This window comes from Lynx canadensis, chromosome X (genome assembly GCF_007474595.2).
Source record: "Lynx canadensis isolate LIC74 chromosome X, mLynCan4.pri.v2, whole genome shotgun sequence".
NCBI classification, from domain to species: domain Eukaryota; kingdom Metazoa; phylum Chordata; class Mammalia; order Carnivora; family Felidae; genus Lynx; species Lynx canadensis.
The window spans coordinates 11,395,617-11,423,054 of NC_044321.2; the positions used below are offsets into that span (position 1 = coordinate 11,395,617).

A 27,438-nucleotide genomic window follows, 5' to 3' on the forward strand; every position below is an offset into this window, starting at 1 on the left:
CGAACCCACTGTGAGTCAGCGGACAAGCTGACCTCCCCGAGTCTCTGCGTCTCACCTGCAGAAGGGGAGGGGGGGTACCCACCTGGCAGGGCTGCTGTGAGGGCTGAATTAGCGCATTAAGCGGTCCTAGCTCAGTGCTCGGCCGCAGTCGAGGTTCAAACGACAGCTGTTCTTTTGGCCACCCTCTGGGGGGGGGGGGCGGGGGGGTGTCCTCACGCCTTCCAACCCATAACACAGAAGTGTCCAGCGTGTTGCCATCGAAGATAAAAATCGAATGGACACCAAGTTAGCCAAGCTTCATAAACCTGGATTTATTTCACAATGCCGGTGGCCACAACATTCAACCACATTCGTGCGCGGCCTGTGATATCCCCCTGAGATTTTGAGATATCTCATTTACATGTGTAGGAGAAAACGCTTCAGCTCCTCTGGGAGAAAGAGCTCGTTGATCTTATGATGCTGCTGGATTCCGAAGCACTTCCGGATTTGAAGGCGGCACAGCTGCAGCAGAGAAGGAGGCCCTGCAGAGAGACGGCGAGACAAGCCACACGTTGGTGCCAGCGACCCCAGACTACTTGCTCTTTCCTCCTTATACAGCACCCGAGCCGCACCACGGTCACAAGGAGATAACGCCGCTCTCCCGAAGACCATGTTCTGGTCTTGGGGGGGGGGGGAGGGCAGCATTTTTAGGCCATGGTCTCTCTTACCCGGAATCTCATGCAAATGAGCTTGTTAGGTTTTGATTTAGAAGAGACTGGAAAAAAAAAAGTCAAAGCCTACTCCCGCTAATGGAGGCCTAAGGCAGCTAAGTCTGGAATGACGAAGCCGCACAAAATTCCCCAGGATGGAGAGAAAATTCATGTTTAACAGCTTCCTTGTATTTTTACCTTAAGAAAAAAGATAGGGTATTTCGAGATACAAACGTGTATTTTTATAATTTAGCAGTTTCGGGATATTCAAATAAAGTGAGTGATCAGTGAGGCCCAAGTAAGTGTATGTTACCTGAGTTAAGTCATATTTGTTTTTTTTATTCTGCGTTCAGGGCTAACCCGATGCCAGCACAAACCTGGCACAGGGAACCAGCCAAGAGTTTACATTTCAGGACAGTGGTTCTCAACAGGGGGCTGGGGGGAGGGGAAAAGGAGGGGACAGTTGGCAAAGCCTAGAGACACTTCTGTTTGTCACAACCTGGGGGAGAGGCGCTACTAGCATCTCGCTGGTAGAGACCAGAGAGGCCGCTAAACATCATATGGTGCACAGCACAGCCCCCACCTGGCCCGAAACGTAAACAGAGCTGAGGCTGAGAAACCCCGTTATGGAGTAAAAGGGTGGGGAACGATTTCCCACCCCTCCCCCACCCCCTGCACCAAACTGTAATGGGAATTGTGCTTTGCTTATCAAACACACACAAAAAAGCCAAGCTATGCACCGTCAAGAATCCCAGAAGGCAGTGGCCCTCAATCCAGGTTGCATTTTAGAATCACCTATCGGGGGAGCTTTAAACCACACGGTGTTGGGTCCCACCCCAGAGATGGTGCGTCAGTGAACGTTAGGTGGGGCCTGTCCATCTGGCTTTTTTAAAGGCACGTGCCCCAGGTCATCTTATTGTGCAGCCAGGGTTGAGAACACACGCAGAAAGATCCAGAGGCCTCGGATTTCCTACCGCGTCCCTACAAGTCGGTTGCCTGTTTCTCAGGTGACGGAGAGGGACAGGTGGAAAGAGCCGCACGCACCATCAACGAAAATGAATGCGGGATTTTCAAGCGGGACCTCGCGGCACACTCCAAAGGCTCCTGTCGGGATTGAGGGAACTTCCAGACTACGTTCAGCGCCACTGGAGCCATGTACTAACGAACTGCTTCCCAGCGCGCGCGAGGCACACATTAACAAGCGGCAGAAAGTACACTGTGGGGAAACTGAACTTCGGTTCACCTCGTAAAGGAATGGTGAGGGACGTGACTAATCACGTGTGCTAGACACGCTGTCAGGGACGGCTGGAGGAGGAACCGATAAAGAACTGTTGGACGATGCAGAAAAGCGGGACATCGGAGTTAGCTCAGTGCAGCTACCGACACCAACCGAGTATCTGCCGTTTACTGTAAGTAGGATGACGTACAACTGCAGCCTTCATTCCATCAAGCACTGGCACCTGCGAGCGTTCGAGCAGTTTGCTTTGCTCAGTAATAAAACCAGCTAATTTCTCTCTGCGAACTATCTGTCGCTCTGGGTCTCGATTTCTTTTTTTCGCCCAGCAACACTCACGCTTCACACGATGCTGTACAGCGAAAGTAATGTGGGGCGTGGCTCCTGTCGCACTGGGCTGACCGGCATTTTTTTTTTTTTTTTTTTTTTTAGTTTTCCTTGTGCGCCATGAGTAAACACGGCTTTAGACGCTTTTCAAGGCGGGTGGGGTGGTACTATTCCTGAACTCCTTTCCAGGGACATCCAGAGACAGAATCTGCTGTGTTAGAGCTGCAGGTCTGGCCTTCTGTGCCTGCCTGGCCTCATTTCCTGTGGGCTTCCAGGCTGCTGAGAGGGGCAAATGACTCCGAAAATGACTCATGGAGGCAAAAGCAGCAGTAAGTCTCTCCAGTGACAAATGACATTTTACAAACCAGCGGGATCATCGATCACACCGGCACCAAAATGTAATCAAAGGAATGAAAGGCAATGTAGGAGCCTACGAATGGGCTTGGGGACAGAAAGTAGAAGGAAGAGCCTGTGGACGTGATCGGAAAATCTGCTGGGATTATTTGCTGAGGCAGATGAGGGGATTGTGTGCGTGTGTGTGTGTGTGTGTGTGTCTATGTACATGACTTGGGGACTTTAGGGGCCCAGGAGGCCCTTCTGCTTTTGTGGCCCTTTTTCCCAATGGGAAAAAAAACGGTATTTGACAACTGTGTGGGTATAAAGACAAACATAATCCAGGTTGAGTTTTATCCATTTTTTTTTCCTTCAGATTTGAAAAGGAATTACAACATTTCTGTGGGTCCCTAAAAACATCATAGGCCCCAAGCATAGTGCGGTCTGGACCTGCTGGAGAAGCAGGCCTATAGATAGATAGGTAGATAGATGGAATTTTTTTGAAAAAACGAATCACCAAAATGCAGGTAGAATGGCCTGGCGATCACCCCGCTGCCTAATGTAAAAGGGTCTCTATTGAACCGTTCCTTGCGCCCGGGGCCTGGCCTTCCCTAGCCCGCTGACGCTGCTCAGAGAGTACAGGCCTTGTCTGGGGGGCCCTGAGGCAGGTCTTTGGCTGCAAGTACCCGGGGCAATCGGAGCGGCGGGAAGGATTCGGCGGCCGCGGTACGATTCCGCACAGAGCTAGGCCCGATGCTCAGCCCACGAGGAGAATATAACCGGATGACACGCCGTCAGAACTCTTCTCCCAGGGCGGCCACATGCAGGGTCCCACAATCCCGAAAACTTAACAAAGTGCACACTCTGGTGAAAAAGTAGGTCCTGAGCGGGCCGCTCTCCATTTCCAGGGACAATTGTGAATGCCAGGGGAGGAGGGGTCTCTGCGCCCCACCCCAGCCCGCAGCCCTACCCCCTTGCACGGCGCTCAGTGACAATGTTTAGTTGTTTGGGTCCAGAGTGCTGGTTCTCATTTGTGAAGGAGTGTGGACTCAGTGGTCCCTGACTTATAACAGTAAGTGTCTCATCACCAATGAGCTGCCTTCTTGCCCCCACAAACCCGGCACCCTGTAGCCTGGCCCATCTGTAGAGCAGTGAGGCATCCAGGGGCACGGTCCAGCCCCAAAGAGGGTTCCACTGCATCATTCTAAAGTATGTTTTAGGTAACTTTAATATCAAACATTTTTTAATGATATGTTAATGCTGTCAAAGCTGGCCTACCCCACATCTGAATACTCTATCACCCAAGATAGCCTGTCTCCAACACCGCAAACGACAGATGGTTCCTTACTACATAGCCGGTACCGTACCTTGTCGAATACTAGATTCTCTCAGCACCCCACGATGGGGGATGGCAGAGAACGGTCTCTCACACGGTATCAGAAGTCAGAACTCGGTAAGTACCTGTCTCCCGCTAGAGCCCACAGGAGTCTCTACGGATTAGGGCCTAGGCTCGGGCAAGGGGGAAGCACCTTCACGCTCCAAGAAGATCTGAGTCAGAGGGCTCTCTGGAGGCACCAACTCCAAGGGACATTTGCCATCAGCGTTCCTGGCCTGGGGGTTCGCTCCAAAATCCATGAGCAGGATGGCCAGCTCCCCATTGGATGCCCTGGCCGCTGCGTGAAGAGGGGAGTCCAGACCTCGGCCTTCGTTCACACTTGCTCCTGTGCCGTCACAAGAAGAACGGAGAGTCAGCCAAGAAGCCAAGTCCCAGCATCCCCCTCCTCAAACGACTGTGCCGCAAAAGTCCTTAACCAAAGGGCGTCTGCAGTGGGCAGGGCAGTTCCGCAAAAATGGGCATGACTGGAATCCGTTTAACAATACGGGGAAGATGCCATCTGGCGATGTGACTGATGGCACAACAATGAGCTATACTGCACATGAGGCTTAAAACCTTGCCTTTGGGGCACCCGGGTGGCTCAGTCGGTTAAGCGTTCGACTCTTGGTTTGGGCTCAGGTCATGATTTCATGGTTGGCCAGATCAAGCCCCGTGTTGGGATTCTCTCTCCTCTCTGTGCCCCTCCCCCTACCTCAAAATAAATAAATAAGCTTAAAAACAAAACACCTTGCCTTTGAGTGCTATACATAGGTGTTACATACAACAAGAATCCTGGTGGTGTGAAAGCTGCACGTTCACTATTAAAGGAGTGTAAATATTTGTACAAACTGGAAGTGAGGCCAGACAGTGAAATCTCATCTATACCGAGCACCATATTCACACACTGAGCAACTGTTATGGGGTGTAAAACCCGGGACCTGGGACTGTGTGATATGGACTGTAAACAGCAACTAGCTTGTGAGGGCATCTCATAGAACAAGATGGCCAATTCCAAGGTCACAGGAAAGATGGCAAAGTCCTCCTCTTCAGGAATGAGGTGGATTTCTAGGCCCATCCCAAGCCAATCCTGTTTCTACAGTCTCTACAAATCCCCACCCCAGCTGGATGCCGGCTCCCACGGGGACACGTGGAGACGTGTGGTTTTGCCTGAGCTGCTGCCCCTCTAGTAAAATGGGAAACTACGTCCACTCAACAAATATTAACTGGATTGAACAGATATTAACTGGATTGTTCCCGTATTGTTCTTGGCTTTGCGAGGGATGTGAAACCTGGCCCTTTCCTGAGAGCTTAAAATCTACCTAGAGCATTATGGGAGAGGGAGGGAAAAAGGGAGGGAGGGAGAGAGAGAGAGAGAGAGAGAGAGAGAGAGAGAGAGATGGAGGTGGAAAGAGAGAGAAAATAAGAATCAATCTTGTAACTCATGGCAATGGCCACCAAATGAGTAGAAGGCAACAACAACAACAAAAAACGTTAAGAACATTCGAGGGAAGGGAAAGGTTACTGGAGTTTTGAAGAATAAGCAGGACTCAGATAACTACAGGGGTGATGAAATGGGTCTTCCAAGGTTGAACAAGAGACTGGACAACAGCAGGGAGGTGAAAAAGAAGGGTACTACATAGGCCTTGTTGAGGATAACAGAAGATTTACAATGAGCTACAAACGGGACAGGTGGAATTTCCGGATCCAAGCACACTGGTGAAGGAGGCCCCGGGGGGAAGACCCAGGCCTGGTCCAGCAGCTGTGGGAGTCAGCAGGGCTAAGAACGTGCCTGCGCACTGTGGAGGGAGGTGGCCGAGGGGAGGGAGGAGAAGCAAGGACCACCCTGGGAGGAAATACTATCATCATCATTATCCGCATTACAAGGGGGACAATGAACATTCAAACAGGTTCAAATATTTCCCCACGGGAACACAGTCACCGTGAACCCTGATCCTGTCTGAGTCCGCTGCCCCCACCGTGTCCCCTGCTACAACACAGAGAGCTTTCAAATGCATTTCATTTCTTTCTCGTCTTCTTTCCTTGTTTCGTGTGCTTTCTAAAATGTTTTACCTGACTCCAGAAGCTTCCTGACACAGGCCACCTGCTGTTTCCTGCACGCCACATACAGAGGGGTGCCCAGGTGGCTGATGTTGAGGTTGAGGTTGCCTCCGTGAGCTGCCAGGATCTCGACGCAGTCCACGTGGCCTGCAGCCCAAAGCAGAAGAAAGACACTATCGCACAAATTCCCTCAGCGGGGGAAACCGCACCTTCCCTGTGTTTGGGGTGCGTACATTTCCCCGGGACCAGAAGCTAGCGCGGGGAATAGGGAATGAGTTTAATCCCGGCCATCAGGGAATGGGTTGACTGTTGAGGTGGTAGCTGCAGCTCCGGGTAGAGCCCCACTTGGGTTTACCAGCCCCGGTAAGCGACCGGCAACCTTTTCCAAGCGTTGGTGGCCTTGTAATCGGCCCGGATACAGAAACCGAAGTGAGGGTCGGGAGGGGTGTGGAGGGACAGGACCGCGGGGGGACCTGAAGAGGAAAGGGCACGGTGTGGGCCATGGGATGGGGCAGGCAGCCCACAGGGTCCCCCAGGGCAGGCCCTGGGAGAAACAGGCCACCGTGGGCCCAGGTGGGGTTCAGCCGCCAAATCCAACGGGAGCGGGGCCCAGTCTGGCAGAGGGGGGGGCTGGCAGAAGCCGCATCACCCTTGCTTGGTCTAGGAGGCTGTACTTTAAAACATTGCTCCTTTGCGTTTCGCTTTTTACATCATTTGAGTTCTATGCACCCAGCGAATATGATGAGCTGCCCCGTCTCTTAAGGAATAAATGTCAACGCTCTGGGAGCTAATTAGCATATGGATGGATTCAGTCACATGGGGTTGCCGTAAGGCTCCCGGGGAGCCATCCTGGGAAAGCCACCGGGGAGCTAAAAACTCTCCCTTCCGCCGATGTGTGGTCATGATGGTGATGAGGGCGGGAATGAACTCTGGAGAGGAGCAAAACTGGCCATGTTGTGTTTTGTGCCCGAGTGAAGAATGTCGGAAAAATTACGACTTTGTGGAGAGTATTACCCCAGCTGAATAAGTCCTGCGTATCTAACGTACAGCATGGTGACTGTTTGGGATACCGTACTCTACACCTGAAATTTGCTGAGACAGTAGATCTTAAGTGCTCCCCCCCACGCACACAAAAATGGCGACTATATGAGGTGATGAATGTCTTCATTAATTTGACTGTGGTGACCATTCCGTAATGTACATGTGTATCACGTCATTATGTACACCTTAACTGTGTACAATTTTATTTGTCAATTATACCTCAATGAGGCTAGGCGTGGTGGACAATCACCCCAGGCTGTATACAACATCCTGTATTTCCAAAAACTGAAAGTTTTGTTCCACTTAAAAATCCTAGGTGGCCCTGTGACAACATTCCTTAAGGCCCTAAAATAGAAGGACATAACTTGTTTTATAAAATCATTTGATTTTTGTGGGGTCATGTGTTCAACAAGGTATTCCCCAAACATTGACGGACAGTCTACCGTGTGCCAGACCCTGTTCCAGAAATCCGGCAGTGAGCCACATTCCAGAGGCTGCAAAAGGGGGCTTCTCAAACTGTGGGTGCATCCAAATCACCTGGGTGGTTGTGAAACAAAATGCAGATGGCTGGGCCCCACCCCAGAGTTGCGGATTCAGGGGGTCAGGCGTGAGGGGCAAGAATCTACAACGGCATGCCAGACCAGGCTGATGCGTCTACTCCCAGGATCCCGCACTGAGAAAATATCCCTCAAAAAATATCCCTCCTCGGGGCGCCTGGGCAGCTCAGTCAGTTAAGCCTCCGACTTCAGCTCAGGTCACGATCTCACGGCTCATGGGTACGAATCCTGCGTCGGGCTCTGTGCTGACTGCTCTCTCAAAAATAAACCTCGAGAAATAAGCGAAGAATCTCTCTCTCTCTCTCTCTCTCTCTCTCTCAAAAATAAGTAAATATTGAAAAAAAATTTTTTTAATCTCCCTCCTCTTCCTTCTTCCTTTCAACAGGAAGATGTCTGTTGAAGTAGGGGCGGAAAACTTAAATTCAGATTTACCTCTCTTAGCAGCTTCATGGATGGGAGATGCCAGGTCGCTCACCGGGTGGGGGCTGGCACCGTGACGTAGAAGCAAAGTCATGCAGTCCAGGCTGCCGCTGATACAGGTATTGAACAAAGGAGTGTGCCAGTCGGCGGTGACACAATTCACCTGGAAAGAAAAGCTCCAGGCTGAAGGCAGGCAGAGGGGTGTCCTGGGTTCAAATCTGGGCTGCCCTACTTTCAAGCTGCTGTTTAACTCCTCTGAGCCTTAAATTCCACAGCTATAAAATGAGGACAAAAATACCAAATTCCACAAGGTTTTGAAAAACTGAATGAGGGACGGCACTGAGAATGTTACGGCATAGTCTATCATTTCCACGCCCCCAAGAACATGAACTCTGAAACTAGTTAGGCTAATTCCAATAGTTTACAAACGAATCTCGTTTTAAACATTCCATTCTAGACCCATCCCACACCATTCCAGTTTCCTTCACAGCAGTGAGAGCAACCTTTTAGAGTTGTTAACATAACATCTTTAAAAAATTTTTAAATGTGACTTTCACAGAAATGTAGGGTGAGTATGTGCCAAAGATTTTATTCAACTCGTTCATCGATGAGGGAACCGGTAAGGGGGTAAGGCTGGCTCAAAGCAGAATTTATATAGTCAGCCAATTAAATGCTGAAATACATTTGCTAATAGATACAAGACCGGCTAATGTCCTACAGGGCCATAAAACTATCGTCTTTGGGGGCGATCTTTCCAAACGTTGGAAAGCAGACAGAAACTTACAAGTTAACATCCGACTTCACGGCGTTTGGGCTATAATCGAATAGGAAAGAGCAAAGCCAAATGCAATCTTTCTACATTGTCAAATAATTCTGTGGTGAATCCGTTCAGCAGAGATATTATGAAGACAATGAAGTCATTCTCACAAGCCATTTCCAAGGAAGGCTAGGATTAGGGAGACACAGAAGATGTGAGGGTGCAAAGTTCAAGGAGACACTCCCTCCCAGGGGCACGTGATGCTGAACAGCCCTGAGAGTGCGGGGCTCTTTAAAGCTTGCACCCTAGGTGCCTCTCTGCCTTTCCTTAGTCCTGGCCCTGTTTCCATGTGTGGAAACCTAACCCCAATATAAACCCGATGACGCACTCATCTATGGCTCTCTACGACTACTGTCAGGAGAAAGCCATTTCCTGGCACGGACGACCCAGCATTCAGCCCATTCCAACGGGTCCTTTACGTTTCAACTTAGACATCATTTCCCCTAGGGATCCTCTTCGGGCCTCCTCTCTCCCCCACCAGAAACGAACAGGCCAGGAACCCTTCCGTGTGCTCCCAGCAACCACCTTAGCTTATCACATGGTGGTAGTTTGCAAAAATGGCCTCAGATTCTCTGCGCAGGATGCATATCCCTTTGCAATGTAGCCTTGCAATTCCTCCCCTCACGGGACGGAGACCGCTCTTCCTCCTTGAATCGGGGCGTGCGCAGGGGACTTGCTTTGGCCGATGGGACAACAGCAAACGTGCCGCAAGCTGAGAGCCCACCTTCTTTTGATGCTCTTGGAATCCCCGCTACCACGTGAACAGGCCCAGGCTGTCTGCCAAAGGATGAGAGACCACGAGGGGATTTTCCGTCTCCTCAGCCATCCTGGCCAAGGTCATCACGAACCAGCCTGCCCCAGCCAACCGGTCAGCTAACCTCCAGTGCCTAAGCTGACGTCAGCCGAAGCAGGAGAGACCAGAAGAACTATCTGGCCAGCACAAGGATTTGTGACATAAATAAATGGCTATTGTCTTCAGTCATTAAGTTGGGGCGCTTTGTTACACCGCAGGATATAGTGGGCAAAAAGAGCGCCGTGTAATGGCCTGCTGTGGCTGAGATGCTGTGCATTCAACAAACCAACTTCCGCTCCTTGCGGCTCACGGCCATACTACATTTCCCCGCCTCCCGGGCAGTTACACGTGGCCTGACTTCTGGCCCACGGGGTGCGGGCAAAAGCGATAGATGTCACCGCCAAGATAGGCCCTTGAACGTCTTCCATGCGCAATCTTCTACATCTTCTCTCCTTCTGACCACCCAGAGTGGCGGCCACCACTAGGAGCACACGTGAAAGCCACTTGTCGAAGATGGATGCAACAGGCTGAAAGGAGGCTGCGTGCCTGAATCACCCCCAGAGAGTGCCACCCAACAGAGAACACGCACACGGGAGTTTCAGCTGAGCAAGAAATCAACTTTGATTGCATTAGGCTACTGAGATTTCAGGGTTTATCTATTAAAGTAACGAGGGTTATATTCACTTACTCACGTGTTTACCTATCTGGCTGTGCCCTCATGTAGTTTACAAAGGTCCTAAGAGTCTTTATCCAGAGTTTAGGCACATAATATGTGCTCAGTGAATGCCGGTTGAGAGAATATGAGAAACTCACATACATATATATATACACACATATATATGTATATATATACACACGTATATATATACATATATACATATATATACATGTGTGTATATATATATGCATATATATGTGTGTATATATATATATATATGTATATATATAATTTTCTGATCAGACTCATCCATCACTTTAGAACATGGGGGACTTAGTTAACGGAAGACTTACTGGTCCCTACTTTCAAACGTAATGACTTTGTGTCTTCCTTCTCTAGGACCTCATTATGCCATCCTGATTCTCGCCCTTCAAATAATAATCCTATACCTCACGTCTCTCAATCCTCACAAAACCACAAGAAGCTACATAACTTCCTTGTTATTTTCTCCCTTTTCTCAGACACAGACTCTTAAAGCTCAGAGCCTAAGTAACGTGTCCAAGTTTCCAATATTAGGAAATGGTAGACATGGTTTGAGACCATTATTCAGGTCTTAAGGAGCCAAATGGTCTATGTTTTCCAAAATATTTCATTACCTGCCAGCCTCAGGAACGAAGGCAGATATCTAACAGGTGTTTCTCAGTAGTGACTGTTAAAGAATATGATATAGACGCAAATCATTACTTTCTAGCTAAAACCTCAATACTTCATCTATTGCTAAAGCAAAGAAGCTGATGGACATTCAACTTTTGAAAACACCCCTCTTCAAACCTCAACTCAGGCTAGTCAAAAATGCTGGAAATTATTCAAAAGGGATAGAAGTACTCGTTTGTCATTCATGGTTTCTACGACATTATTTGAGCTGCACTTACCTGAGCTCCATGCTTTAATAAAATGTTTGCACAAGAGACGTGACCTCCAAGGCAGGCTTCATGGAGTGAGGACACACCATCTGCTGTGATGAGGTTCACAGGCCACCCCTGGAGAGGAAATGAGCAGAGTAATGAGTGCAAAGCGACAGTTCCGTAGGGTTGGTTTTGAGCCACAGATCCAGAGCTGTGACAATTCTTTTAAAGTCAACCTGGCTCACAGTCTGACGGTATGCTAAGGTATTCCTGATGACATAAAACAAACAAACAAGGAATTTTCATGCTCGCCAACAGCCACGTAAGTGAGTTAGGACTCGGGTCCGCCTCTAGTTGCCCCTTAGGATGACTATGTCTCTGGCCCTCACCTTGATTGCAGACTCACAGGAGTCCCTCACCCAGGCAAATTGTGTCTAGATTCCTGACCCACAGACACTGTGAGCTAATATACGTCTATTACATTAAGCCGCTGGCTTTGGGGGCAATTCGTTACATAGCAAGAGATGAATAACACTGGGCCAAAGCATGAGGTGAACCCCCACAGGCAGAGGCAGAAAGTCCCAAAGGAGAGGGGCAAGTACATTCTTGCTCCAGGTGCTCGAGGACTAAAGAACCAAGAAAGTTGTCTGAAGGCCCTGGGGTTCATCAGCCTCTGGGGAAATGTGCTCTCCAGGAGATGGATTACGAGCCAAACCCAAGCAAAACATCAAAAGAGCTCCAGGAGAGGCTCCACAGACCCCCCGATGGTGGACTACATTATCCTTAACAGGAGGAAACTGAGTACAGTAAAAGTTCTTTTCCTCGGGACACATCGGTTAAGAACCCGGTTAGTTTAAGTGATGACTTAGTGACACATTTAGCTTTTCTTCCCAGAAGAGTTACAATTTGCCTAAAACCATTCCAATAAATTGCGTCCCACATCATCATTCCTAACACACGTTCTTCCACTTATGTGGACATTTATGAGTCAGTCAACCTCTCGATCACCCTGTCCTGTTGGCTTTTACCCTCTGATGGGTGACCTCGTAGATTTTTGAGAGGTCCAACAATTCTGGGCATACACCTGAGTCCACAGGACCCTGAATCCAGAGCCCTTCTTTGTGTGGGCCTGGGGCGGGGGGATGGTTCTGGGAGACTAGAAACAATCCACTTGTAAATGAGAGATTCCAACATCCCTTTCAGCATTTTGCACCCCCCCCCGAGCTCTGCTATTCCCAGGGAGGGAGGGGACAATATCTTCCTTCCCTTTGTAACCTCACATCCCATCTGTACCCAATGTGCACTTCAGAAATGCTTACTGACCGCAACTCAAGAAGAACGGAGTTCTTGCATTTCTCCCTTTACAAGTACTGCTCATGGACTTTAGGGCGACATCTGCTATTTGATTTTATTATTATTTAACTGGAGGCATCCCCTCAAAGATTTGTTTTCAAATCCTTTTTTACCCTCCTCTCAGTGCTCCATATTTGTCCTATCTCTTCCACTCGCACTGCTAGAGCACACAAGAAATTCACAGCAAAATGTTACTTGCGTTTTTCCCTGTGCAACAGATCATGAGATGAAATGTACTCCTGCAGTCACCACTGCCATTTTTTTTTTTTTTTGAGACCACTGCCATTTCTAAGCAGTCATTTAGGTACTTATACAAACACCCAGGTAAATGAAAAGGCAAAAAAGAAATTAATCGCCATACAAAAACCTTTCACCACATATTACATATTCATATTACAAAGAGGTTCCTTTGCGTTAAGGTTCGCTTTGCAAACTCAGGACTCCACGTACAGTTCGTCGTTGAGCTACAGCTCCACTTTAAATGAATGGTGGCAATTTGTCTGAATTATCGACAAATCTGAATCGTATAATATTGTGAAGTAATTTTTAACCCATTACTTCATACGGGATCCAGTCCGCAATAGGTTCTCGGGGGGGGGGGGAATGGATTAAATGGCTTACTTTAATTTTTCTATAATCAATTGTCCCTACTCTCAGTCTATAATCAGACGCTCTTTTTGATGGGTCCTTGAGGCTGGGCAGTATCGAGACACCCATGGGGACACAGTGCTCGGTACCTGGCGGCTTTCTGTCCCAGCCTCAAATCATACGCCCCAACTTTCAGACTACAAGGTTACACTTTTCCCCTTGTCCTATACTCAACTGACACATCGTTCTCTACACTCAGCACAGAGGAAGGTCATGAATACCTGTCTCTCATGTTCATCAGAATACACCAGTCCCTTCTGTAGCAAGGAGATCAAAGCCACTTGATGGGAGGACTTCCTACATTCCACTCTCTGCATGTCTCCAGTCTTTTCTACCATTGCTCCTTTCTCTGAGGCAGGAGCAGGTGAGCTCACCCCAACAGCCTCACGGGACCTCACCCGGTCCCTCTGCCACCTCACGACTTTCTTTCGGCCACATCTCACATGCGTTCCCCCACTCTCTCCTCTTCAGGCAGACTTTCCTTTTGCGTTTCAAAGTCTTCCCTTCCTCATTCCTCACCCTCTTCCAAACTTGCATCCAATGCTCTTCTTCCCTTTGCTTCCCCATGCCGTTTTTTTTTTTTTTTTTCAGAAATAGCCTGCCCCCCTTTCTTTAACTTCTAGCCCTTCTCTCATCTACCAACACAATCCCGCTGAAACTGCTTCTAGAGATCACCAGAGACTTCCTCCTTATTGAATCCAATATACATCGCTCTAACCTCCGCCTCCTTCCACCTCTGAATTTGCTATGGGTTTATCCCAACCTTGTGAAACCTCTCCTCTGGCTTCTAAAACCAAGCTCTCCCTAAAAAACAAAACAAAACAAAACAAAACAAAACGAGCTCTATCTCTGGCCTCCTACTGTCCTTTTACTGCCTCTCTCACTAACTCTGTCCTTTTCCTCCAAATATCTCCTCATACAGACATTTCAGGGATTTGCCCTCAAATCCTTTCTTTGTCTCTCAATACTCTCCCCACATATGGTATACAGCTTTCAAAACAAAATCTCTACCCCTTGTACGTGTTTCTAACTCCCTGCTAAGACACAACCACCTAGGGACCCAACTAACCACATCAACTCACCCTCTGCCAACAACCGAGCTCTCCCTGAAAAGGGCTCCTTGTCTTGCCAGCCCTCATTCTCTGAATGGCACCACTATTCTTGTTCCATACCTCGGATGGAGACCTCGGAGGGAGGGTAGCAGAGTGATTCCCAAGTTCAAACGCTGGCACCATCCCCTAACAAGCAGTGCGGCCTTGAGCCGGTTACTTATCTCCCTCAGCCTTAGCTTCCTCATTTGTAAAATGGGGCCAACTGTACCTACCCTATAAGGTTGTTATGAGCACTAAGAAATGGTGTATACAAAATGCTTAGCGCTCGGTAACTTGTAGGCCGTCACCATCTGAGATTTCTTCCTATTCTTTATCACTTAGCCTTCAATCAGCTGCCACATCCTAAAGATCTGATGTTTTAGAACACCAGGATCTTTGCTAGTATCCACTCACTAGTGACTTAGCCATTTGAGGATTTCAGGGGCAGCATAAGGAGTTTTATTCGAGGAGCTGAAAAGCCAGTCTTCACCACTCGCTCTCAGCGAGACCTTATTGCTAAGGCTCTCGGTCTTGGCCGTGCCTTGGAATCACTCGGGGAGCTTTTAAAGTCCTGATAACCAGGCTGCATCCCAGAGCACTTGCAATATAATCAAAGGACATAGAAGTCGGGCATCAGTATTTTTAAGAGCTCCACCTTATCCCAGACATCTCAAGGTGATTCCAAATGTGCAGTCCAGACTGAGAACCACCAAATTAAGATCCCACTATGGTCAAGTGATTCCTTAATTGCTTTCTGCTGGCCTAACAAACTGCTACTGTTTTTTTTTTCAAATAAATTTTTATGGAAGTGCAATAAAGAAAAGTTAATAAATCCTAAGTGTAAATCTCAGGGAATTATCATAAAGGAAATATACATCTCATCACTACACAGGCAAAGAAAAAGAACATTACCAGAAGCCCACATACACGCTATCCAAATTATGACCCACCTCTCATCCACAAAGGCATCCACGATGCTGATCTGTAACACCATACGTTAATTTTCCCTGATTTTGAATATTATGTTCATTGAACCATGAAGTATGTATTTGAGGGTGTGCGCGTGGCTCCTTTCATTCAATATTATGCTTGTCACACTCATTTATTCGTCCATTTTCATTGCCGTACAGAGTCTCATTGAGTAATATGCCATCATATACTTAACCATTTTACTTTTGATGGACACTGAGGTTGCTCTCAAGGTTTTTGTTCTGTTGCTCTTATGAATAATGCCGCTATGAATAGACCTGTTTGTGCCCTTTGCTGAACACACAGACACACATACAGTAAAACCTTGGTTTGTAAGCACAATGAGTCCAGAAACATGCTTGTAAACCAAAGCACTCGTAGGTCAAAGCAAACCTCAAGAACCATTGGCTCAGTTGTGATCACGTGACATTCGGCATCACACTACTCGTATTGCAAGACATGGCTCGTTTATCAAGTTAAAATTTATTAGAAATGTTTGCTCGTCTCGTAATCACTCGCGGAACAAGTTACTTGCAATCGAAGGTCTTACCGTATCTGTGTCTGTTGCATACAGACCTAGAAGTAGAATTGCTGGGTTATGGGGTAGGGATATTTTCAGCTTTAGTAAATATCGCTTAACAACTTCCCAAAGTGATTTGTATAATTTATACTCCCACCAGCAGCATACGAGAGTCCCAGTTGCCCCACATTCTTGCCGATACTTGGTATTATCTGGCTTTTGAAATGTAACCCTTCTGGTGGGAGAAGCTGGCAATACAATCTCTCACTTGTAATCTGAATTATCCCAATGACTAACCAGCATAGTTTGATTTATTTGTTGAATATTTGGATATCCCTTTTTATGAAATGCCAGTCCAAGTCTCTTGCTCATTTTTCTGTTGGGTTGCCTATCTTTTTTGTATTGATTTTAGACAAGGAATATGAGCCCTTTGTAAGATGTGTGTGTGTGTGTGTGTGTATGTATACACATATGTATATAAATATATGTACATATGTAAATATATAAATATATACATATGTGTATTTACTTATATATTTATGTATATGCATATACATGTATATTTATATATGTAAAGTGTTTTCTCACCTGTGGCTTGTCTCCTTGCTTTTTAAACATTGCCTTTTGATGAAGTTCTTAATTTTAAAGAAATCCAACTTATCAGTCTTTTTGTTCCTTTCCTTATACTATTTCTTTCCTGTCAAATGCCTGTCTCTCTCTCTCCTACACTGTCAAAATGGACTTTTTAAAAAAAAATTCCTTGAACACAGTGGCTCTACAGGAGTTTTTAGAAAACTACCAGTGTGGGGCGCCTGGGTGGCTCCATCAGTGAAGCGTCTGGCTCTAGACTTCAGCCCAGGTCATGGTCTCACGGTTCTGTGCTGACAGTGCGCAGCCTGCTTGGGATTCTCTCTCCCTCCCTCTCTCTCTGCCCCTTCCCCACTCACGCTCTCTCTCTCAAAATAAATAAATAAACGTTTTTAAAAAACCACCAATGCATGAAGATGGCCCTAGGTTAAATCAGAATACCTGGAGTGAGGCCCAGGCACTGTTATTGCTAAAAAATGTCCTGGATTATTTTAATGTGAAGCCACCGTGAAGAATAATGAATTACGGATTCAGTTTCTCCCTTCTTGGGCCACATGAGAATTTCTTTTTCTTTTCTCTTTGTTTTACAGCCATCTCAATGTTTGGTCTTATTCCCCTTCCTAAAATGTGTTTGTTTGGTGTAGCACCTGTGTTTGTCACTATTCTTTGATCGTTATTAGAAGTGTCATTAGATCGTAGTCAGAGAATAAATACCATGTGTGGTGACGGTAACTGGAGTAGGTAAGTTACAGGACGTCACCTCGGTTCATTCTCACAAACCCACATAAGGTAACATAACAGACTGAATTTTTGGTCTTAATTCTGTATTCCCCTCTAGCAGTATAATACATTCACACCCTTGCCATCACCTCATAGTTGACAAAATATAATTCCTTCATCCTTGACTTCAGACCCGGGCATCTGACTTGCTTTGGCCAACGGGATATTGGCAGATGTGACGTAAACAGACTGGAAGTCCTCGTGCATGGTGGGGTTTTGCCCGGCCTTTTGCCATGAGAACAAGAGGAATGGGAGACACATGTAGCAGAGCTGGACCCAACCCACAGCTTGGAGCCAAGCCCAGCCTCGGCTGGCTGGCCCAAAGACTCGCGAGCTAGAAATAACTGTTCATTGCACGATGGCACCGAGTGTGGGGTGCTCTGTTGCACAGCAGGATCTGACTAATACGGGTAGTTACTGGAATGCTCATTTTATGAAGGCAGAAATTGAGGTTCCAAGAAGACAACTTGCTCACATAATGCGATAGAGCTCAGATAAAGAAACGGTTCCGTCTGATGCGCACTAAACATATAAATACTGAATATAAATGCATGTCAGTCCAATTTAATAAGTGATATATAGAAGCTACAGCGATCATTTTTCATCCTATCAAAACAAGGTAAATGTTTCATTTTATCTGGGAAGCAGCTTAACGGCTTTAAGCTAGAGTTATGTGTTCCTACCTATATTTCTATTGATAATAGGCCGCTGGTACCATAAACAGCTGAAGACAGTGGCTTAGGGTGGTCTCAAATTTTTCTTTAGAAATTGTTATCTCATAGAAGGCTTTCTCAGTCTAGATAGGCCCGTGAAATTGGACTTTTTTTTTTAATTTAAAACATTTATTTTCACTAACAACTACCTAGGATGTACGATGTCCTTCCATTATGACTCCAGACAACAAACCACAGTAGTAATAGCAGTATATAGGACAATCACTGAGAGGAATAACAGATACTTATGTTGCATTATTATTATTATTTTAATGTTTATTTTTGAGAGAGAGAAAGAGAGCACGTGAGCAGGGGAGGGGCAGAGAGAGAGGGAGGCAGAGGATCCAAAGCGGGCTCAGCGCCAACAGGAGAGAGAGAGAGAGCCTGAGGTAGGGTTCGAACTCACGAACTGTGAGACAATGACCCGACCTGAAGCTGGAAGTTTAACTGACTGAGCCACGCAGGTGCCCCACATTATAACTATTGTAGGTGTCTGAAATATCTCAAAATACACGCTCAACCTACTTAGAAAATAGGGTAGTTATTAGCATCACCAACTAAATCTTATTTAATGCATTTTATATCACTATGTCACGTTTGATTTTTGTAACAATTTGATAGGTCTTCGGTATTGTGCTTTATGCATTTAAAACATTAGTCTGAGGGACATCTGAGTGGCTCTGTCAGTTGAGCATCTGACTTCAGCTTGGGTCATGATCTCACAGTTTGTGGGTTCGAACCCTGGGTCAGGCTCTGTGCTGACAGCTCAGAGCCTGAAACCTGCTGCGGATTCTGTGTCTCTCTCTCTCTCTCTCTCTCTCTCTCTCTCTCTCTCTGCTCCTCCCCTGCTCATACTTTGTTTCTCTCTCCCTCAAAACTAAATAAGCATTTAAAAAAATAAAATAAAGTATGAGGCTGAGAAGGGGCCAGACTGTCAAGTGAAAAGGTCTATAGTCTTTTCAGAAAACAGAACATTCTGAACAAAAACTTTATTAGAATTTTGAGTGGTGATTTAACCCACTTTTTTTAAAAGTATCTTTGCGTAGTTCCCAATAGTTTCAAACCAGCGAAACTTAAATCAGTGTGGACTTGAGATGACACCTGAGGAGCAGAGAAACGAATCTCAAACTGGGTGGAGCCACCATCACCTAGAGGTTCAATAACACTGAAAATGTCTTCAAAATTTCAAGATTACGCATTTAAAGAGACATGTCAAGCATTTATTTCACATCAGGGGTTTCCAACCTCAGCACTACTGACATTTGGGGGTGGAGAGTTTTTTGATGTAGAGGGCCGTCCTGTGCTCCGTCCATGTTCAGAAACATCCTTGGTCTCTACCCACTAGATACCAGTATCACCCCCCCCCGGCCCCCACTCCCAGCTGTGACAGCCAAAAATGTCTCCAGCCACTGTCAAATGTGCCCTCAGCGGTAAAACCGCCCCAGTTGAGAACAGAATGTGTCACGGGATAATTTTCAGGAATGCGGTCTACTGAATAAAGCGAAGGCAGCCTGAACGCACTCATCTGCCTGTTATTCACTCGATAGATATTATAGCACCTATTGTGTGCGCAGGATTGTATTAAATTCTATTATCACGCCAGCCTCCAAAGAAACGGTTCAAGGGGACAGGCATCACCTCATTTTGCCGACGAGGAAATTTGTGTCTTAATATCCGACTAAATGATTGTTTTTCTCAGTGTGGTGAACAGTAGGATACGCTTCATATTTATCTCTCTTTTTGCTTCCCCCAAAGCCACGTACCTGGTTGATGAGGCTTCTCAGAGACAACAGACGTCCTTGGATAGCAGCTTCGTGCATAGGAGACCAATCAGACACAATATCTGCATGGAAAGGGAAGAACAGGTTACCTCCTGTTCATGCACGACAGACCCGAGGCTCATCCTTGCTGGTCGGTAAGAGCCCGAGGGGGTCTTACTGGATGGAGACATCGGAGCCAACCAACCAAAACTCCCATGAGCCTTTCAGCATTTCTCCCCTCCATTGATGCGGCTAGTATGCATTTTATTTGAAAGGTCTAGGTAGCTAAGGAAATAACTACAGCCAGTATCTAAACAGAGGACAAAAGGGGTGGGTTGAGATGGGAGAATCCTGGACTCCCATTTACCCAGTGGTTTCAAAGGCAAACGGTCTGTTTAGGTAAGTGAGAGCCTCACTAATTAGCAGCATTAGTGTGCTAAGCTGCGGTTGCCAGCCTAGCTTCCTGTATGACATACAAACTCTGGTGTCTCAGCAAACAGCGCCACAGACTGATGGTAGTAATCGTGTGATTACACGCACCATTAGGTTTGAAATCAGATCGACACAGAACTCTATCTGTTTATGGATTACCTCCTGTCCCAGTATCAGGCACAAATTAGAATTTGCTCCGACCTTGTAACGGGGGACATTATTTACCCCAAAAGGCAGCACGCCAATGGGGTTAAAGAGAGGCCTGGATTCAGACCTGTGTGGCTGCTTCTGAGCTGTGGGTCCCGGGACAGGCTCTGAGCCTCAGTTTCCTTCCCTGTCATGTGAGGACAGCAATATACTTACCCGTAACTCAATACCTATTAGCTACTATCATTATCCTGCCCTACCATTAATCAGCGTCTGGATTATACCCCACCAGCACTGCTATTAAAAATGGCAAAATTACTCTACAACCGTATGGGAAGAATACACACTCTTAGAAAGGAAGCCTATAAGCCCTGTGCCAACACATGAAATTAAATGCTCTGGTCTCTTGAACTGAATGTGGAGGTAACCCGCATGAGGCACAGAGCGGAGCTTTCCTCATCTCGAGCCGTGTTCTGATTTCCAGAACAAACACAGGAAGTCAGAAGGTGAGGAGGCCCGTCTGATACGAGGCACGCCTTGGAAAGGAACTGGTGTCTCCTAAAAGCGAAGGACGCCTAGGGAACCAGAGAAGTTGCTAGTGCCTTACCAAATGAAAAGCCAGAAAGGAGGAGGCTAGCACACTTTGTACTTAACACGTGTTGGCTGAGGTCGGCCTTCTGTCCAGACAGGGCTACCAATGCCCTGGAAAATCTGTCCCAGGGAGCAAATTACCATCCTTCCAGACGGATTCATGAAGCATTTACAGGTGAGAGGAGGCTGAATGAACCTGCCCACACACTGTCCGCCCAGGGCTTTCTTCTGGGGTCACTAAGAGTACCTAAGGTCAAACGGCTTTTCCGCGACCTCCCAAAACCATATGCTCAACACAAACTTCACGTACTCACGGCGCCCTCTGAGGATCCGGAGCCTCTCAGGAAAAATATCGCTGTTTCTAGTGGCCGGGGGCCTACAATTCAGACTGCAGATGTGGGAAGATTTCTCTCCAAATTAGAAGTAAAAGGACAACGAATTCTGCACTGTTGGCACGAATGCAAAATGCCACCCGCACAAAATCTTGAGTGAGAAGAGCCAAAAATCGAGAAAGGTTTGGAAAATCAGTTTTAAATAAATGTGCAAATGGACCCTAATGGATCGTGGTCTCTTAAAGCAAGCTCAGATGATTAGAGTTGACAGCCTCAACAGTCCAGGCAGGTAATTTGGGTCCTAAATTCGAACTCTGTTCAGATGCCATAAAAATGAGGCAACGGTATTATCCAGTGGAGACGAAAATGGGCTTTGTTTTGGATTCATTTATCATGAAACCATTACTCCTTCTATTTACAGTAAATAAGGAATTCTGTACTTCCCTAGGAGGGAAAAAAAGGATGCCTGAAGTTGTGGACCCCTGCTTCGGAATGTAGTATTTACAAAGCAGACTAGTTTGTGTCACCGAGAAGCCCAGGCCGTTGCCCCAGTACATGTGCCGGGGGGGGGGGGGGGCTGACGGTCTGCACCCATCTATGTGACTAACGGCTTGATTTATAATCCACATACCATACAATTCACCCATTTAAAGTGTACAATTCGGGGACGCCTGGGTGGCTCAGCCGGTTAAGTGTCTGACTTCAGCTGAGGTCATGATCTCGAGGTCCGTGGGTTCGAGCCCCAGATCGGGCTCCGTGCTGACAGCTCAGAGCCTGGAGCCTGCTTCAGATTCCGTCTCCCTCTCTCTCTGCCCCTCCCCTGCCCATGCTCTCTCTCAAAAAAAAAAATTAAATATCTCTTTTAAGTGCATAATTCATCGGTTCTCAGAAGATTTGTGGAGTTGTGCAACCATCACTCTGGTCAATCTGAGAACGTTTCCATCGTCCCCAAAAGAAACCCCTTGCCCACCAGCAGTCACTCCCCATGTTTGCTCTTCCCCACCCCTACACCTGGCAACCCACGATCTACTTTCTGTCCTTATAGATTGGCCTGATCTGGACATTTCACATAAATGGAATCACATAGTATGTGGTCCTTGGTGACTGGCTCCTTCCACCCAGCATAATGTTTCAAGGTTCATCCGTGTTACCATATGCATCAGTAATTCATCCCTTTTGATGGCCAAATAATACCCACTGTACAGAGAAACCACACTTTATTTGTTCATTCATCAGTTGGCGGGCATCTGTGTCGTCTTTACTTCTTAGCTGTTATGAATAATACTGCTGTGAACATTCATGTGCCCATTCTTGGGTGGCCGTTTTCAGTTCTCTTGGTTTCGTACCTAGGAGTAGAAGTGCTCTAGGACACAGGAACCCGATGTTCAGCCTTTTGTGGAACTTCCAACCTATTTTCCAAAAACGGTTGTACCAACGTATCTTCCCACGAGAAGTGTATGAGACTTCCCTTCGTAGTTTAAAGTCATTTCGGACTAGCGTTTGGTGAACCTATCATAGGGTGTCCGTCGCTCCTGCCCAGGAGAAAAACTGGGGTCCTTGGAAAGCCAAACTTCAGAGACCTCAACAGGTCTCTGAACAGTTGGGTGATTATGTAAAAGCTTAAAAATGTGACAGCGGATATAGGGTTTTTTTTTTTCTAGCATTGAGAGCATGGAGATATGTGTACACACACACACACACACGGTTTCGTAAACACCGTAATTTGCAACATGGACTAGTCCAAACACACACTCTCATTAGCTCTCGAAAACACTGAAGAGACGGCTGAGAAGTCCATCCTGTGTGATCCCACCTGGGAAGCTCAGGGAGAGGTTTCTCCAGGGGTTTCCAGAGCCCACACCCGAGCAGGCAATGAGCTACAGGCAATACGTGCAATTAAACCCAGAAGCAGCTGTGCCCGCCTTCCTGCTAACAACCAGAGGGCGCAGAAAGGGCAGGAAAGGGGACCTATTCCTGCCAAAACACGGAAATGCTCCCAGTAGGAGGCTGGATGAAGAGGCCACTCAAGGTCACCACCCCCCCCCTTCCACTTGACCCCATCACCGGCTTCGAAATTCAAGGGCCGTGATCTGTATCCAACCCCTCGTCCAAGCCCTGAGTATATATTAAAGATTCCTCCCCAACACTTGCTCAGCCAGGGTCTAAGGGTTTTACTGCCAAACACTAGATGCCAAACGGGGTCACTGGCAATGCCACAGATGCAGTAGGGGCGGGCGGCTCTCCTAACGAACCCACTCCACACGCCCTCCAATTAGTGCCATTAAACCTACCTTTCTTTTCAGTCGAGCCTCCGTCAAACCCTACAGCACATTAGGAAGGAGGCCATTTCGTTTTTATTGCAATCTCTGGAATGACTTTGTAAATTTCCATCATTTCAGAGGAGACCGGTACACTCAACATTCTGCCAGGTCAAGGGGCAAAAAGGGAGGCTGGGTTGCCCTGAGGGGGCAGAGCACCTGCCTCGGGTCGATGGCACTGCAGAGAGCCGGGCGCCGGGTTTACAGCTACGGTGGGGACCCTGGTTGGATTCCAGGACAAATAAAAAAGAGGAGAGAGAGAAACAGAGTCTCACGGACAGAAACAGGAAACAGAAAGGCCCTAACGCTGGGCGAGTGAGGCCTGTCCACTGTAATTCTTGCTCTGGTCACCCCCACCCCAGCCTCTTCTTTGTCTGTCTCCGTCTCTCTCCCCCTCGGGCCACTTTCTGCGCAGGGACCTCACGTCATCACCCATTCTGTCTGCTCGGGCAGGTTTGCTCCAGAAAAGCTGTCCCTGCTGAGGCACCCCGAGATCTCAAAATCTGCCACGAGAGCCCAGAATTCTTCCCTTTCCCTGCCTGTGCTTGCCTGTCTTCTGTTTAAAATGGGAGCCCACTCTCTCCAGGGTGGGCTGGATCTTGTGCAGAAAGAAATGTCTCCAAAAAAACCTGCTGGATCGACACTACAAACGGGAACCGTGGTTACCTGCTCAGTGGGTTATGGGTGGTGTTTAGTTTCTCCTTCAAGGTATTTTCCAAAGTTTTTTTTTTAATTTTTTAAGTGTTTTTCTTATTTATTTACTTGAGAGAGAGAGAGAATGCAAGAGGGGAGGAGTAGAGAGAGAGCGAGACACAGAATCGGAAGCAGGTGTCAGGGTCTGAGCCGTCAGCACAGAGCCCGACGCGGGGTTCGAACTCACGCGCCGCAAGATCACGACCTGAGCCGAAGTCGGACGCTCAACCGACTGAGCCACCCGGGCGCCACTAAAAGTTTCTAGGAGTGGATGTGAGTTAGTTTCACCCGAGCCGCCGTATCAAAGTACCACACACACACTGGTTGGTTTCAAACGACAGAAAGGCACGGTCGTGTAGATCTGAAGCCTAGAGGTGAGGAACGAAGGCCTTGCCGTGTGCAGAGGCTCTAAGGAAGAATCCTTCTTGGCCTCTTGTGGCTTCAGGTGGTGGCCACCATCGTCGTTGGGTCTTTTTGGCGCACGCACCACCCGAATCTCCGCCTGTGCCGTCACAATGCTTCTCCCCGTGTCTCCCGTCTTCTTCTTACAAGGACACCAGTCGTCGCATCAGGGCCCACCCTCCCCCAGTATGACCCCATGGTAACTAATTACATCTGCAATCCTATTTCCAAATAAGGTCACATTCTGAGGTGCTGGGGGTTAGGGCTGCCACGAGTCTTTTGGTGGGGGGGAGGGGGGACACAATTCAACCCGTAACAAGGTATGTTCGGCGGGGGAGGGGGAAGACATTCTTATTTTGCTCCTGGGGCAGAGGATTCAAGCGTTAATCTCGACGAGGAGCCGGTTGCCTCGTGCACAGCCTTTGCTCCCTTCCTCCAGAGTAGGAGGTGGAGACAGACCCGCAGGGAGAGGCCGGAGCCGGGGCCGCAGAGCTCCCCCAGGCCGGCCACTGGTTCCCCTCCGATCGGCCCCGTGCCGGGAATAAGCCTCACCTGAGCCGAACTTCTCGGAGCTTCTCCAGGTGGCCGTTTGGAAACAGCATTCCGGGTGCTTCACATTCCACGCTTCGCCAAGGTCAAGACTTCAGAAGCATAAACAGAGGCGACTGGGCTAGAATGGAGGTGGTGGCCCGGCGGCAGGCCTCACGCCAAGCAGGGGAGAGAGAGGTTCCACCCGGGCAGGAGAGAGAGGTTCCACCCGGGAGAAAGCCCTGGAGGGCTGCATGGTGGCGGCGGCGGGGCTGCGTGTGGAAGGCGAGTAGGACTTTGCCAGTCAGACGCAGAGGAGGAGGTGGGAGAGCAGAGGTGTCCTGCCACTACCTTGTGACTTCTGCTTCTTCGGAAACTTGTCTTCCTTTTAGTTCCTGTGGAATGACAACCCCTGACCCCCCTCCCTGCTTCTCTCACTCACCGGTGCGGCAGGCTCCCCCGTGGCTCTCCATATGCATGAGAGTTGGAGAACCAGTGGATTAGCCCAACAATTTCCCATGACCCCACAGTCCATCCTGGCTGCGGCTGCCAGATTCATTTACTTACGGTTTTCATTATTGCCAGATCTCCACTCCAGAACTATCGATGGCTCCCAATTGCCTGCCTCGTGAAGGCTAAACGCCACCTAGCCTTTGTAGCTCCATTATCTAGTTCCATCGCTCCAGACTCGTTCTCGGCAGCAGCCTCCCTAAGACTCTCTGCATTCTAGTTGTGACACTTTGTCCACTTTTTAAGCACCATACCTTTGAGTATATGGACACCCGCCCTCCCCTACCCACCAATCGGGCCCCAGACGGAGTTGGATTAGGATCTTTAGAAACCCTAATCAGTGAAAATGGCTTGGCACCCCTCTCTTGAGTGGAAATAGAAATAAACCTAATACTTAGGTGTAAAAAAATCAGGTGGGGAAGTCTTCCAAATTATGGATTCTTTCCCATATTGACCTGGAAATACAATTTGCTGCTTTAAAAGTACAGTTATCAAATTCATTTTTGTGAAGTAATTTTGGGGGCCACTCTGCTTTCTACTGCTCCAAGTTTGTGCTCAATAAATCTGATTAATCCAGTTCTCCCTTTGCGGATCCCAATCCTACTCACTGTGGAGTGAGTCTGCTTCTTTGACGAGCAAAATCGGATGAATGAATGAATGAATGAATGAGCAGTCCTCTCTGCTCAGTTAGTCAGAGGGAAGGCATGTTGTATTTTATTTTTTTCTGTTTTTTCCCTTTCAGCAGCCGCACTCTAGGAGAGGGGTAAGTCCTACCTGACCGCTGGGTCCCTATAGACAAGCGTTGTGGGCAGTTTTGCTGATAATATGAACCTGAATGTAATGATCTCGCCTCTAATGCTTAGACCCATTTTTCGGCATCCCTTCGGTCAGTGGGCACCTGCTGAACGCTCACAAGAAATGACAGTTGCCCAGAGGCATGAATCTTGATAGTCGGCAAGGACACCACCTAACAGTTGAGAATCACACCTGAAAGACGCTTCTCCAAAGTTAAAACAAACAAACAACAGTCTGCTTTCAAGGCGAATCAATCAGTGCTCAATGTTTGAACATCATTTATAAAGCCAGCCCCACCTAAACGCCAAATACCTAAGACCTTTTCATAAATGTTTTGGCAGTAAAAATGTCCTAGTTATAAGGAACTTTTGTGCCTCCAGTGTGATATATGTGATACATTTGACCCACACAGTATAATTCCTCGGAGCTCAAGTTTTTACTGGTGAGTAAACGGTGACAGTTGACTTTGTGTGGTCTCTAGGACTCTGCAGATAGAGGTATAGGCGCTATTGACAAGCGTGTGAAGGATATATACCAGCAAGCGGTGGCCATCTGTCCGGTAGCTGCCCCCTGGACACACCTCAGACGGAGCCACTGAAATCACCCCGCCCTCTTCTCTCCTAATCGCATCAGCCAGCCCCCCAGCACTCTGATTCCGGAGCCCCTGGACTCACCCCCCATCCATGGGTTTGAAAAGAAACTGGTGTCAGGATTGTCTTCTGGTCTCCAGGACTTACTGCTCCTGCCCCCTGGCTTGCCGTCCATGGTGCTGTTTCCTAGGCCAGGAGAGGTCCGTGTTCCACTTCAGTTGTTCACAGAACTCCAAATTCCATGCTCCTGGGATTCCAGTGCTGTGACTGGCTGAGCCGCACCGTCCTGGGCAGACGGTAGAGAACAGCAGAGAACAGTACAGGCAGGGTAATCTGAGCACTACCTGTGGTCAGACAGACGCACGCGCCCAGACGCGCGCTCGCGCGTGTACACACACGCGCGCACACACACACACATACACACGCTCCACCTAGCTGGCTGGAGGCTGGCCAAAGCTCACAACAGCCCCC

At 47.8% G+C, this 27,438-nt stretch overlaps 1 protein-coding gene across 1 annotated transcript; it reads right to left on the reverse strand.

Moving 5' to 3' along the window:
• Positions 1-296: 296 nt before the first annotated feature.
• On the reverse strand, positions 297-27,438 carry ASB9 (ankyrin repeat and SOCS box containing 9). Its single transcript, XM_030306308.1, has 7 exons — positions 27,052-27,438; positions 19,633-19,712; positions 11,235-11,342; positions 8,047-8,197; positions 6,029-6,163; positions 4,113-4,304; positions 297-521 (listed from the first exon to the last, which is right to left on the reverse strand). Exons 1-7 carry the CDS (start codon positions 27,140-27,142, stop codon positions 397-399), a joined length of 882 nt encoding a protein of 293 aa, XP_030162168.1. The 5' UTR covers positions 27,143-27,438; the 3' UTR covers positions 297-396.